This window comes from Linepithema humile, chromosome 6, assembly GCF_040581485.1.
Source record: "Linepithema humile isolate Giens D197 chromosome 6, Lhum_UNIL_v1.0, whole genome shotgun sequence".
Classification (NCBI taxonomy): Eukaryota; Metazoa; Arthropoda; class Insecta; order Hymenoptera; family Formicidae; genus Linepithema; species Linepithema humile.
In genome coordinates, this window is record NC_090133.1 from 11,974,465 (window position 1) to 11,990,060 (window position 15,596).

Sequence of the window (15,596 nt, forward strand, 5' to 3'; positions counted from 1 at the left end):
CTATGGTTAATCGCTTAGGGCCACTTTTTCCAACGTCGGTTAACTTTAACCGACTGTTACAGGATTGCCAACATGAAGAACAAAATATTGTAGTAGAAAGAGAAAATTTCTCTCATAACCTAAACAACTGTTGAGCTGCTGTCATGGATATTATTAATGATAATTGGTTTTCGGAATATGACAATTTTTATAATGATGAAAGTGATGAGTGTGATAATTTAAATAAAAAAAATTTCAAAAAATTACATATTATAAAATTACGCAACAATTATTTTAATATTTGTGAAGAAAAAGATTTTCAAAGAAGATTTGTAATATCAAAAAAAAGTTTTGAAATGTTATTACAAAAAATCGAAAATAAAATACAATATAATACTAATCGGTATAAATAATAATATTTATAAATACAAAACCAAGTAGTATAAAATAAATTTTCCAAAAAAGAAGTGTACACAATTACGTTTCTATGAACAATATTTTAATATCATTTTATGTGTTATTTCAGTAATGCTGCTATTCCACCAGTCATTCAATTATTGGTTGCACTCAGATTTTATGCAACTGGATGCTTTTTAATAACAGCTGCTGATTTTTGTGGAATTAGTGAAACAAGCGCTCACAAAATTATTCATAGAGTATCTCCTGAGATTGCTGCATTACGAAACGATTTTATAAAATTACCTCTTTTATCTGAGGAAATTCGAGAAAATGAACAAAAATTTTTCAAAGTAGCCAAATTTATTCGTGTTATTGGTTGTATGGATTGCACACATATTAAAGTGGAATCATTTGGTATGTAATACTTGAACTTATTCTTAGCTTACAAAATTATATATTTGTAATTAACAAATAATATATTTGTATTTTAGGAGGAGAAAATTGCGAATTATATCGCAATAGAAAAGGCTTTTTTTCTATAAATGTGCAAGTCATAATAAATGCCAAATTAGAAATAATTGATATTGTAGCACGTTGGCCAGGATCAACACATGATTCTACAATTTTTAATCATTCTAGAATTAAAACCTTATTTGATGCACATACATTTGGTGACAGTTTACTTCTTGCAGATTCTGGGTATCCAAATCTACCATATTTAATGACACCGTTGTTACATCCCACAACACCAGAAGAACATTTATATAATGAAGCTCAAATTCGAACACGTACAAGAATTGAAAGATGTTTTGGCATTTGGAAAAGAAGATTTGCTATTTTATCAATTGGAATGCGATGTCGCACAGTTGAAAATACATTTCCTATTATAATAGCAACAGCCGTTTTGCATAATATTGCCCAACAGGAACATAATTCAAACTTAATTAGTAATTCTGAACAATGTGATAATACTATTATACAAATACAAAATGCTGATTTAAATTCTAGAAATAATAATAATGAACGAGAAAAATTAATTTTAGAATATTTTAAAAGGTAATATTGAAATGAATTATATATATTATATATATATATATATGAAATTATTACAAATAAGATATAATATGAAATTATGTATCTACAAATTTAATAATTGCAGGTTACTTTGAAGCATGTCAAAGAAACTTCAAAAAAACATTAAAGGCAACAATAATATATTTTATTAATTTTTTAAATATAAATAAATAAAAACAGATTATCAACTTAAAGAAAGAAATTGTTATTATTAATAACCTTTTACAAAAAATAATGACATTTTAGATGTATTTATAATAGTAATAACATTAAATACAATAAAAAATACAGCACCTTTATATTATTTTTTTAATATAATGCATTTGTCGTATTTAATAATCTGGTTTATCAAACTCTGATAATATAAACTAAAAATATGTTTTAAATAAGAAATTAAATAAATTCAACTTTTAAATTCAATGAACAAAACAAACATATTTCAGGTACAGAAGATTATCTCTTCAAAGAAACTTAATAGAAATAAAAAATTCAATCTTATCGAGTAAAATTCGAGTAAAAAAAAAACTAATCAATAAAAATATTGTAAACTATAAACTAAAAGTTTATTTTCATATTATTCTAAAGATATTACCTCTTGTTCCTCAATTTTTTGTTTTATCAGTTTTTCTTTTTCTATTAATATTTTTTCTTTTTCTATAGATAATTTTAATAATTCTACTTTTAATTTTTCTGTTTCTAATTTGTTCTTTAACGTTTCCATTTCGTACATTTCTTTTTCTTCTATATTAGCTTTTTTATTACATGCTATTTCAGTATTTTTTAGTTTTGAAATCTTATTGCACTGGCTGATTTCATCATGCTTCCTTTTTTTACCAATAGTACATGTTGATGTTGTTGGTATATCCTCTTCTTTATTTTGTAACGGAAAACTTATTTGTGATTTTAATTTCTTGCTATTCCAAATTGTCCAATCATTAATTTCTTTATTCTTTATTAAATGCTAAAAATTTTAAATGTTTTGTGTTAAATATTATATATTTATATTTTGTTAATAACTTTGTATTATTGAGTTATGAATTTACTGTAAATACTTCAGTTGAATTGCTTTCATCATTTGTATCTTGTAAAATATCATCAACTGTTATAATGTTTTCTTTATTATAAATGAAATCTGAATCATAGGGATTTAATAATCCATTTGTTGCTGTTTCCCCCATAATTTCTTTAGCTCGTTCATATAACATATTTTTTTCTAAATTAGACACACCTCCACCTACAAATTCGATAACAAAGTATAATACTTTTCTAATTTTAACATTAATATAATAATATAATACCATTAATTATATTAATATACATATCGTCCCTCTTATACCAAAATCATAAATGTGCAAATTTTCTTTAATCTCTTTGTGAAATTTATTTTATACTACTTGATAAGGTATTTACAAAGCTAGGAGCTTCAGAGGGGGATATTTTAAATATCCTAGGATATTTTAAATACTTAGTTCTGAAGCTTTGTAAATACAAAATCAAATAATACAAAATAAATGTTACAAAGAAAAATGAGATTAAAATTTGCACATTCGTGGTTTTGACATAAAAGGCACGATATAACATTTATACCTGTTTTATAAATTTCTCGCTTAAATGTAGCGCAATATTTTCTTGTTTCTTTTTTTATATTATCCCATAAATATTTTAAATTTTTTTCTGTTCGTTGTATCGTATTACGTGCATTAAATTCCTTTGTAACATTTGCCCACGTTTCATCTTTTTTTAAAATTATATTATTATTGCATTCTTTATTTTCTATTATGTGTCGATATAAAAAAATAATGTCTAATAAACTATTTTTATCACTAGTTGTGAAGTTTCTTGATCGTTGCATTGTTATCTATTTTTAATTGTTAATATATTTATATACTCTTTCACTTTTATATCACTTTCTTTTTATTGTGTATTTAACGTGCCGTCACCGTGCTAAAAGATTACAGGTTAGGATCAGTTAGAATCGATGACGTGTATTTTAGTTACAAGTTTCGAAGTTGGCTATTCTGAAAAGTTAACGGACGGTTAGGCTTAACCGACGTTGGAAAAAGTGGCCCTTAGTGGGGTACTCCCAATGCGTCACATGCCGTTTCAAAAAATCTGCGCCCAGAATTCCTTCATGTGTTATGGGGAAATCATCTCCCACCACATGTATCTTGTGTCTTATGCACTTGTTGCGCATGGGTATATTGCCTTCAATTATCCCCAAAGTTTCCGTTTTTCTTCCGGTAGCGCCGATTAATGTAATTTTTTCGTCATAGATTAGCGTTTCTCCCTTCAGATGCTTTAACTTTATTAATGTTAATGTAGCGCCGGTATTCACTAGCATGGTAGATATTTCTCCTTTTGCTTCTTTAACAGGGATTTTAATCAGATCCAAATCCGTGTTTGTTTGCGCTATTTTATCAGTATGTGCGACTTGTAGAGTTTTCGCTGGTCGAGCTGTTCTCTTGGCAGTGACCTCGCTCTTGTTGTCGCTATCGTCGCCCTTGCCCTTATCACTTTTAGTGTATTTAATGGCTCTTGGGCGTACATTATCGTTTGAGTTGGCCCCCTTTTCGGGTCCGCCGTTTAGCAGCCAACACTCGTCGCGCAAGTGTTCTGTCTTTTTGCAATGCTTGCAATATTTTTCAAGAGCGTTTACTCTTTGCCCGTCCGCCTTGGGTAAGTTGAATCGGTTAGCGAAGCGACTTGTGCGGCATTCGCGTCCGTGGTGGCCCCATTTGCCACATTTTGCACATTACGGTGGTTTTTCTCGCGTGGTACCTACCGTTTTGTAATTAGGCTTATTTATTACGTTTGGGCCTCTCATTTTTTCTTCTGAGGCAGCCACTGCTATCGCCTCTTGCAGATTGCTGTAGTTCCGCGATCGGACTATTATTTTTATGTCCTCCTGCAATCCTAATTGAAAATTTTGCAGGGCCTGGCCTTGTATTGTTCCCTTAATCGTGTTCTTTTCGACCTCGGTGTGTCCCTTGCCTTCAATCGTTGACTCATAGAGTTTCATTGCGAGCTGATCCACTCGCAGGCCATATGCTTGAGCGCCCTCCCCCTGCTTTTGCTTGAGTGTGTTAAACTCTAACTGCAGGTGAGCAATGCTTTTACGGGTCGTATAGCATGCCTCGAGTTCTTGCTTCAGTTCTGCGAACGTTTGTATGTTTCGCGTCTGGAAATCGAGCATGACCTTTCCCTTTAGTTTAGTGCACAATATGGCCTTGAGTAACTGTGACTCTTCTGTAGGATTTATGCTTTCCATTGCATATGTGCTTGCGCTTAAAAATTCTTGAATTTTGTGCTGCGAGGTACCGTCAATTTCCGGTATTATACTCCGCGCCTCTTTTAATTGCATGTAGCTGGTCGCGGGTAGGGACCTACTCCGTATATCGGATGGGCCACGTCCGTATGTTACGTTCGTCTCTGTTACACGTCGTGGTGAAACCTGTGCCCTATTATCAGGCCCGAACGCGACTGGTCGGATCGTGTTTCTTATATCGCGTTGCTGTTCTTGTAGATCGACGAACTGCTCTTGTAAGCGTAGTATTTGCGTGTGGAAGTGTTCCTGTATCCCTTGTAGTTGAACTCGCATGTCGCTCATAAATTCGACCATTATTTCCATCTGCTCAGTTTCGCGATTTCTATGCGTTCCGGCCTCTATTACGGTCTCTTCGCCTTCGTTACTTAGTTGTTTACGTAACGATTCTATATCTTCGTCTATCGCGCTGGCAGTTATGTTGCGCGGTGCTTGGGCCATCGTGCTCCCGTATCTTATCTTGCGCGGATCGAATATACTGCTATCGTATGAGGTCAGTTCGGACTCGCTATTTGTTGACGCGCGACTCGGTGTTCTACTGCCTATTTGTCTGTTTCGACGCGTTTTCCTATCCTCGCTTTCGGGTATTAGACTAGTATCTATTTCCCCGAAAGAGTAGTGTCGATTTATTTCTATATTTTCGTGGACTTCCGGATTCTCGCTCGCGTTTTCGGTACTAGAACTCTGTGTTTCGAGTTCGCGACTTCCGTGTGTCGCACGCTGTGTTCCCTGATTCGGGTTTATAAGTGCGCTTATCGCTCGTTGGCCCTGGCTGCTGAATAGCCAGGATCGATTAAGTTGCACGTTGGGGTTATCGCGTTCTTCGGACATTAACGCCGCTTAACTTTTAGTGTACAATTTTTGTCAGTAACTTACAGAATTATTATCGCTCGCATGTTGAATCGCTGCTCGTGCCGTTGCGTCGGACTGTCTTCTGCGTCCGGCTGTCGGCTGTTGAGGCAGGTCGCGGTTCGTCTCTGCGATAAGGCCGCTCTGCTCAGGTTGCGCTGATTCAGCTCCTGCGGCGTTCTGCTAGGCTCACGCTGTCCCTCTGCTGCTTGCTGCTGCGGGTTGCTTCGGCCTTGTCACTTTCTTGGTCACCAGTTTCAACACTTTAACTTTCGTTTTGCGTTTTTTTAGCTCTGGCGCCTGTGCTTCTAACTCTTCGAGTTAGGCTTCTTGGTCTAGCTGTAGCCGTGCCCAGATCATCAGGGTATTCAGAACATCCAGGTAAACGGTAAAAATGACGAATCCCACCGCTGCCACCAATTTGTTGCGCCTACTTCGGTAGCGGTAGGCGCTGCGTAAAGATTCGGGATTTGCCGTGCTGGTCAAGGGGGCTTTGGCTCGGAGAGTTTAGAATAATTAAGCACTTCTGAATAGATAGAATAACTTTTATTTGGTATCTTCTTATTACACTTGTCACCTCACTTATTCGGCGACCGTACTACCGTGGTTACGCGTGTACGCGACGTGTCGTGCTTCGTCCGGAAATTTGCTGATAAAAACCCGCGGCGCCTTGTGTGCCGCCTTAATTTATACGGATCAGTATTCGGAACACAATGAGACTTGAACTATATCGATCCATTGTGTTACCAAAATGCTGATCTGTTTAACCTACTTTAGACGCAAGTGACACTCGGGCTTCTAAGAACGAGTGCTCGCGTCAGCGCCTAATTGTTTAATAATTAAATAACTTTTGTCACAGGATTCTCGAGAAGTGGCCTCGATTAATGGCCTTCTAAATGTTTATTATTGTTATTGCCTAATTAACCTATAATTATTACGTTGTGGTCTTTCGACACACAACAGAATGTTTAGTTTTTGTTTAGCATCTGTTGAAACATGGAAAGTCGAAATGAGCATTTTCATATTTTGCTTTTTTGCTTCCGTAAAGGAATGAACGTATCTCAAGCTCATAAGGAGTTATGTGCTGTGTATGGTGATAAAGCATTAAAAGAAGCATTAAAAGAAGTGTCAAAATTGGTTTGCTAAATTTCGTTCTGGTGATTTTTCACTTTAAGAACTCTGTAATAAAAGTAGCACACAATTACTTTTCTTGTATCATATAAAAAATACTATTAAATTTATTTTAAACATTATTATTGCGTATTAGATGTCGAGGGACTAACTATGGGTGCGTTCCGAGTTACGCATGAATCGCATAGAGTGCATTACTGCTGTGTAGTGCTTCAAAATCGTTCCGTTTTGTCAATGCGCATGGAGCGCTTTAGTAATTCGGAACGTTTTCCTGTCGCTTGAATTTAAATATTTGTGAGACGACGTTACGAGCAACGTCGTTGTACCATTTTTTGTATTTTTTATTCGTACGCTTTCCGATTCAGTTTTCTTTGAAAGAGTGATGGCAAATTTAGCCCATTTTTTGGACCTCGAATTTCGAACTTTTTTTCATGCTAAATAGTACTATTAGATGAAACATTAATCTCAGTAAAATTTCAAGATGAGCATAGGCACAATTCCAGAGATACAAGGGAGTGAAAGTGATGATTTCCAGTCAGGGTATATCGCATAAGGAAAAATACGTGGCTGAAGTTCATGTAATATTGAGGATATATTCTATCAAATGAATTCATTGTTTAGAGAATGAACGATCTACTATTCACCGCTATTTCATTTATGGAGGAGAGGGGGGGGGAGGCGTGCTTTATAAAGCACCCTGAAAGATAGAGTCTCGCTACATGACGCATTAACAAGTTCTCTCGCAGTTGAAATACTGTACTATCACATGAAGTATATTCCAAGAATCTATCTACATACTATTCTAATGTATTCTATTCTATTCTTGCTTGTTTGTTTTCCATTTTTTTGTTTGTACGATACTTTAACTTGTGTCATACAAGCGCTCGGTCTATTTTTATATATATCTATGGTTTCTCGCTACTTTTCTCTTGTTTCATCTTAATTTTTTCTACATTCTCTTGTCTCTTCAGGTATATTTTTTCATATCTTGACGATCGTTAATTCTTCAATAAGACAATGCCTTTCACTAAATGTTTAGGCTGTAATGACCAAAAAAGATCAAAAAATGATAAGTTTTTTCCTATCGAAGACACATCAAATTCGTTGATGATGGTTAACAATTTGCGGAAAAATAATCCAAAGAAACGGAAATTAGAAGAATTGAATCACATTCCATTACAGAGCAAAATATGTAAAAACTATTACGAATTTAGTAATCAGTCAACAATCATCTTAAGATCCCAGATGGATGATGATCCAGATATACTTGATCTCTCGATTTATCGTCAAGGTATTAATTCTCATTCGCGATGCACTTTTGGCTGCGAAAACCCCTCGAAGTTGATCGCAATTCCCCGAATTATCCGTTGTAAACTACTCATGGATTATAAATTCTTGACCAAATATAATGCTCGTATGTGTAGCAATCATGTCGATAATTCTACATTTTGGCCACTTGTGAAGCAAATTACAAAAGAAGTAAGTGCTGAAGAACAAAAAACAGTCAGTGATCTTATGTTTATTTACTATCAAGAGCTGAAAGGGAAAAATGAAAAAATATTCGATGTGGATAATATCGACTTCATTGATATTACGACCTTCAAAAATTGGTTTGCTCTCGATAAAGAACAATTTCAAACTGTATGCAGTTTTTCAACATGTCAACCTAAGCATGTTGCTGTTTTACTTTGTAAAATGCAAAATGCACTTCTCTTTCTGATAAACAACTTTCATTCTTATTCGGTGTTTGTCGGAGGACTATTGAAAATCATATGAATTCAGCAAGAGAAGATTTCCATAAAAACTTCGTTCCACAATTCATCAATCGGAATGATCGCTTAATATTCCTTGCTCATACGACACCAATGTCAAAAGTACTATTCGACATTCCCGACGATAAAGCCTGCATAGTATTCGATGCCATCTATCGCCTAGCACAAAAATCTGCGAATTATGCAGGACAAAAACATATGTGGAGTGAGCAGAAAAAAATGCCGCTGGTCAAACCTACAGTAGGTTGCTCTTCAGATGGTTTCATTCTATACGTTTTTGGACCATTTGACGCAACGCATAATGATGCGACAATATTACGGGATTGTTTCCAGAGATACGCGAACGACTTGCATACTATTCATGAGGATGATACGATATTAGTTGATAGAGATTTTCGTGATATGCTGAATTTCCTAACTGAAGAGAAGAATTTGAAAGCTTATTGTCCAGGACTTGGCCAACTCAATACCGCAGAAGCAAATGCTTCAAGATGTGTAACTAAATGTCGCTGGGAGATAGAGCAAGTCTTCGGTCGCCTCAAGAAGAAATTCAAAATTTTCTCTTTGCCAGCACATAATAGAACTCTCAAACACGATCTCGACTCTCTCTATATCGCTTTTGCCCTCTTGAATTTATTCCACAAACCAATTCTGAGTGATATTATGCATGAAGGCATAGCACAGACTTCGAAATCTCGACTTAACGTCCCTAATCGTTTGCAAATCATCGTCCAAGAATTCAATCTTTTTCAACTGAGAGCACCATTCTTTGGAGTCGAGTATATATCACTTGATAATGAAGAAAAATAATCGACTCATTGGATTTCCTGAACTTTCGATGGATGATCTGTACTACTTGAGTCTCGGACCTTATCAAATACGCAATGCAATTTTATACTATGCAGAGCATCAGAAAGAAGGAATATTCTTGGTGCAGAAGTTTAATCCAAGACCGAAGCACCCGTCAGCAGCTTTGAACTGTGAGAAGTATGGTATCTCAGTTGAAGAACCTACATTGATTAAGGCGCATATGAAATCTCGTGGTGGTCAGTATCACTACATTTTTGTTTTGATAGATAAAGCAAAAACTGGACGAAATTCTATTTGTGAGTACTATTGTACTTGTCAAAGTGATGCTCGGACTGCAGGTTGTTGCAGTCATGTAATGACAATTGTATGGTTCCTTGGATTTGCTCAATACCATGGGATACAAATACCCAATCCTGAAATATGCAATGTATCTATCACGATTTACAAAACAACCCTGCATAGTGAGAGGCAAGGGGACTCACCTTGAAAAAGCACCCCAATCTGTGAGAGGCAAGGGGACTCATCTTAAAAAAGCACCCCAATCCATGAGAGGCAAGGGGACTCACCTTAAGAAAGCACCCCAATCTGTAAGAGGCAAGGAGACTCACCTTAAAAAAGCACCCCAATCTGTGAGAGGCAAGGGGACTCACCTTAAAAAAGCACCCCAATCTGTGAGAGGCAAGGGGACTCACCTTAAAAAAGCACCCCAATCTGTAAGAGGCAAGGGGACTCTCAGCAGAAAAGCATCTCGATCCGTGAAAGGCGGTGTCACGTGTCACTTCAACTCCATCTATTTCGGGGAATTTTTATGCTAGACGAAAACTAAGGCCATATTTCAATCCGGCATAAAAATCCATAAGAAATGGTATGTTTCACTTCGTTATATATATTTTATTCCTTGGTATGGATACTTAAAGAGTTTCATGTACTTTCATGGATTATGAGAAATCATCACTTTCAACCCTTTATATCTCCGGAACCGCGCTTATGCTCATCTTAAAATTTCTCTGAGATTAATGTTCTATCATACAGTACTATTTGGCATAAAAAAAAGTTTGAAATTTGAGGTCCAAAAAATGGGCTAAAAAACAGGTCTTTTTGCCATCACTCTTTATAATTTTTATTCATATTTCCAAATTATTAAAAGATTGCTGATTTTTGTACGCTTTGTGTGTGTATTGAAAATGGACGCTGCATGAGACGTCAACAAAAAAATTCCAGTATCAATTGTAATATCTTCGTTAATACTTTTAAGTAAAAAGGAAAGCGACGACTCCGAATCAAGCGATAGTGAAAATGAAAATTGTCGAAGACATTTCTAATGATATGCAAACGTTATATTCTATGTTAATGATAAATAAATCACGTGGAGAAATAATTTCAAATAAAAAAATTACGGATTACGTAGAGCGTGTAATTCCAAATTACACCAATACTATATTTAAAGAACATTTTAGGTAAGTATTTAAATATAAACATTATTAAAGTATAAAAGTTGACATATTTTCCATCTGATCATCTCTGGCGAAAATGAAAATTGAAGCGTAAGTCGAGTATATAATGAGAAATATAAGGAAGCGTTAATGCTTCTTTTACATTCTATTATCTCAATTTTCGCTTCCTATAAGTTTCGCTCCCGTTATATTCGACTTATGCTCCGATTTTAATTTATGCCAGTCGAATTCATGTCACTTAAAATCTAACATTGTAGGATGTATCCAGCAACATTTGAAATGGTGTTGTCATTAATTGGACCTGCGCTAAATGCCACAGGAATCGAATTTGGTAAAAAACCAATTTCAGCAGAGAAGCAATTATATATTGTTCTCTGGTTTATGGCTACTCCTGATTCATACAGGTATGTAAAACCCAGGTATTCGTGTAATCATTCTATTGCCTTTACCATATATAGTTTAATTATTTTGTAACCAGCTACTCAATACTTGATTTCTGAATTTTATAGATCCGTTTGTGTGAAATTTGGAGTTGGCAAAGCAACAGCTTTCAGAGCTCTACGACGCGTTACTTATGCACTTCATTGTATTGCACCTCGGTTTATCCAATGGCCTAATGAAGTTATTGCTGCCAATATCATGGAACAATTTAAAAAGACGTGTGGCTTTCCAAATGTGATCGGTGCGATAGACGGAACACATATTAAGATCCGAGCTCCGTCAATCGATTCTGTTTCTTATATAAACCGGAAAGGATTTCCATCTTTATATGTGCAAGTAGTGTGTGATTCACGTAGCCTTTTTACACACTGCTATGCAGGGGAAGTAGGAAGTGTTCACGACGCTCGAGTTTTTAGAAATTCCCCAATAGCAGGTTTTCTACAGATGTCTGATGTGTACTTTCTTAACAATTCTCATATTATTGGAGATGCTGCATATGGAATTAATCCGCACGTCATGGTTCCATTTAGAGATAACGGACATCTGACAAATCGGCAAAAAAATTTCAATTATTGCTTGTCGGCAACCAGGATGGCAGTTGAACGTGCGATTGGGCAATTAAAAATACGCTTTAGAATTCTATTGGATTGTCTACCACTGACAGATATTTAAAAAATTCCAGAATTTATCATTGCATGCTACGTATTACATAACATTTGCATTTTACAAAATGATACAATGACTATTGGCGTCCAACCATATGAAGAATTACAGATACTTGTTCGCGACGATAATACTGCCGAAGGAAATGCAAAAAGAAATAGAATAATGAATGCATTGCAAATGAAACTATAAAGTTGATTAATGAATTATTAATTTGTAAGTTGGTCAATTAATTTGTAATTGTTTTATAGATTTGAAAATAAAGCCTTTTCTTTATAAATCTTTTAGTCTGAAATACTTTCAATTTTAATTAAATATCTTACATAAGTTATAAATATGTTATAAACATAAGTTTTTAAATATATATTAAATATATATATTTATAAGTTATAAATATGTTATAAATATAAGTTTTTAAATATCTTACATAAGTTATAGGATCTATTAATAAATTTGTACGAAAGATTATATATTATTTTTTTTATTAATAAACATTTTTTTCTATAATATATAAACATTTGTTTATATTTTATTTTTGACTTTGTCACCATAATAATCTTCAGTCTTATACAAGTATTGTAAACTTTATAAACTATCCCCAATAAGCAAAAAAATATTTTGAAAAATCTTATAAATATTTTACGTATTTTACATTTCTTTTTATGTAAAATGTGAACAAAACTAACTAAAATACAATTACAGAATAAAATTTTTTAAGCGTTTTCAAAATCTTAACTGTATAATAAATAAAAATAATTTTTAGAATAATTAAAAATATTGTTATGTTTAGAAGTAAATATTCCTTGCTGATTGGGATCTATCTTTGGTCATTAGTGTAACATTAGAATAAATAACATTTAATGCGATAATCACGCTGAACAATATGAACAAAACAATATGAACTTAACGGTAATCACAGTTAACTTTCAACTTCTTTCTTATGAGTCTAGATGGAAGATAAATCATTAAGAAAATTACGTTTTATGAAGAAATTGCTGTAATATGGAAACTAATGATTTTTGAATTTCTATTTGCTCATTATTCCTTCTGTCGCGTTCTTTTCTGTTTTCTTCATGTATCATTTCTCGACGTGCTTCTTTTTTTTCATTTCTTCCTTCTTTTCTTTTTTTTCAACCGCAATATTTTCCATAAATTCTTCAATAATATTTTCGATTCTCTTTCTTTTTTTCGGTGGACCTGTAATAAATAATTCAAAAAAGATAAATAAGAATGAAATTAAATTTATATTATTAAAAATTAACACACCAACTACAAAACAAGTCAAACTATTTTTTAATCGCCTTTATGACAAAAACATAATTATATAAAACTATGTTGTAACCCGTTAACAGTAACAATAACTATTTACTTTTCAAATCAGGAGAAGAAATTATAGACGATGACGTTGACGGTCCGCTCTTAGTTGGATCCGATGGACCATCACTTGTAGCAATTGCAGGTGGATTGATTGAAACTTTATCACCGAACAACGAATCCATAACCTAGTACATGGATAATGTATTCATCTTACTAAATATTTAATAAATATATTAAAAATATATATTTTTGATATACGTGACAAAACATTCTCACCGAAAAAAATACCCAAGAATTTCGATGATTACCGTTTTTCTTATTCTGGTCAACGATATTTTTGTAAGTTCTTTTTAAGCCGGACATTTTTGTGGCACATTGCTGTGAAGTTACTATGTATTTTGGATTAGCCTCCTTCATCTGTACTGAAATTTCTGTCCAAATTTTATTTGTACGTTTTGTACCACCTGAGAAATCCTCCTCTCTTTCTCTGTACAGTTTTAATAATAATAGAATTGCTTTGTCTGGCCATACAAATGTCTTTGATTTATCCTGATCTGAAAACATTACATTAAAAAATAAACATAACTGTAAATAATATATTAATAATAATTAGTAATAATTAGTAATAATATATTTGTTCGTTGGTGGCTCGCCGTGCGGTAGAATGGCCGGTTGGAGCCAGCGCAACTGTAGTTTTCGGATGTACCAGATCGGATGGCGCGAAAGAGGAGCAACTTTTCTTTTTTTTTTTTGTTTCACAGCACTTTATTTGTTATCGTTCGATACAATTCTCAACCCCTGAACACGGCGGTGCGAATTGTTATAACCATAAATTTTACCCGGGGTGCCGAGCCGAGCTGGGCACAAAAAATACGCGTTTCGCAGAACGCGGAGCGCACGCGGCCTTTTTCGTGAAACGATTCCGCAAGACTGCCGGTAGGCCGCGCTTAGGAATGCAAAAGCTCTCCCCCGGCCCCGAGCTACTCGATCCACCCAGAGCGGGAAAAAAGCTCAGCACCAGCGCGACCGGGACAACAACTCTGTTTGGACAGAGAGCAAAAATCGGAGCTGACGTGTCGCTCCGATCTCGCGACTCGCCAGCGTAGGCTCGCAAGACGCGCAAAAGCGTCAACATCCCGCCCGCCTCGTCCGTAAGGCGAAACAAGAACCTCCTAAGATGAGATGAGACCTTGAGAAGATCCGCCTGCCGTGGAAAGTCATTGTGAGATGGAGAGCTATTTCTCCTTCCTCGCCTCGTCTTCCGTCGGTCTGATCGGAAGAGGGCAGATCTTGGAGATCGGCCGTCGGAGCTGCGACGCGGCTGTCTCCACCGTCACCACGCGTACCAGTCCGTCGTCCCCTGGGTGCACCCGAATGATTCGCCCCAGTGGCCATTTCGTGGGGGGCCGCAGGTCGTCCTTGATGAGGACCAAGTCCCCAATCGAGAGATTGGATGAGCGCCGTCGCCACTTGCCAAGTTGTTGAAGATGCTGGAGGTACTCTCGTGACCACCTGTGCCAGAAATGATCACGCATATTAGTAATTAATCGGTGCCGAGAAGTGGCCGAGTGAGGAAGACCCTGAGGACAGGGTGGTTCCGGTGGGTTGATCGGACTTTCCCCGATGAGAAAGTGTCCTGGCGTTATCGCCGTATTGTCTAATGGATCGCTAGTCAGGGGGTAGAGAGGCCTGGAATTGAGGCACGCCTCTATCTGACAAAGAAGAGTTGTCAACTCTTCGAAAGTTAAAAGTTGGTCGCCCAGTACCCGTCTGAGATGAAATTTGGTGGACTTGACTCCGGCCTCCCACAGCCCGCCAAAATTCGGGGCTGAAGGGGGAATAAAACTCCAGACGGTACTGTCTTGGGCCAGTTGGACCTTACAGTTTGCGTAGAAGTCTGAGGCGGCGCTGAACATCTCTCGCAGCTCCCGCTCTGCCCCTTGGAAGTTAGTTCCGTTGTCGCTGGTGAGACGCGCACAATGACCTCGCCGAGCGATAAAGCGCCGAAATGCAGCCAGAAACGACCCAGCAGAGAGGTCCGACACTGCTTCCAGGTGTATCGCCCTCGTGGCCATGCAGACGAAGAGGCAGATGTAGCCCTTGTAGCTCTTCTGTCCGCGACCCTTAGAGGTGCGGAGCTGTATTGGGCCCGCATAGTCTACGCCAGTGGACCAGAAGGGGCGATGAGCTCGCACTCGGTCGGTCGGCAGCTGTCCCATTTGTTGTTGAGCGGATGCGCCCCTGAAACGAGCGCATTTTACACACTGTTTGAGTACAGACCTTATCAGAGAGTTGGCCTGTAATATCCAGTAACGCCGAGCCAGGACGCTGCGAGTGAGCTGTGGTCCCCCGTGAAGTGTCCGATGATGGGCGTCTCGCACTAGT

The 15,596-nt window shown here is 36.3% G+C and overlaps 2 protein-coding genes and 1 long non-coding RNA gene across 4 annotated transcripts; 1 reads left to right on the forward strand and 2 right to left on the reverse strand.

Moving 5' to 3' along the window:
- Positions 1-69: 69 nt before the first annotated feature.
- On the forward strand, positions 70-1,438 carry LOC137000324 (putative nuclease HARBI1). Its single transcript, XM_067356477.1, has 3 exons — positions 70-382; positions 506-792; positions 870-1,438. Exons 1-3 carry the CDS (start codon positions 144-146, stop codon positions 1,436-1,438), a joined length of 1,095 nt encoding a protein of 364 aa, XP_067212578.1. The 5' UTR covers positions 70-143.
- A 693-nt stretch (positions 1,439-2,131) lies between these two features.
- Positions 2,132-3,497, reverse strand: LOC105675549 (uncharacterized). 2 transcript variants are annotated; one of them, XR_001101280.2, is made up of 3 exons: positions 3,040-3,497; positions 2,505-2,686; positions 2,132-2,413 (listed from the first exon to the last, which is right to left on the reverse strand). It is a non-coding gene; the product is annotated as an uncharacterized lncRNA (long non-coding RNA). The 2 variants fall into 2 exon arrangements; XR_001101279.2 differs by having other exon boundaries at positions 2,496-2,686.
- Positions 3,498-12,480: 8,983 nt separating this feature from the next.
- Positions 12,481-15,569, reverse strand: LOC105669670 (uncharacterized). The gene is made up of 4 exons (XM_067356650.1): positions 14,401-15,569; positions 13,488-13,765; positions 13,264-13,396; positions 12,481-13,091 (listed from the first exon to the last, which is right to left on the reverse strand). The coding sequence occupies exon 1, from the start codon at positions 15,428-15,430 to the stop codon at positions 14,447-14,449; it is 984 nt and encodes a 327-aa protein (XP_067212751.1). The 5' UTR covers positions 15,431-15,569; the 3' UTR covers positions 12,481-13,091; positions 13,264-13,396; positions 13,488-13,765; positions 14,401-14,446.
- Between the last annotated feature and the right edge of the window lie 27 nt (positions 15,570-15,596).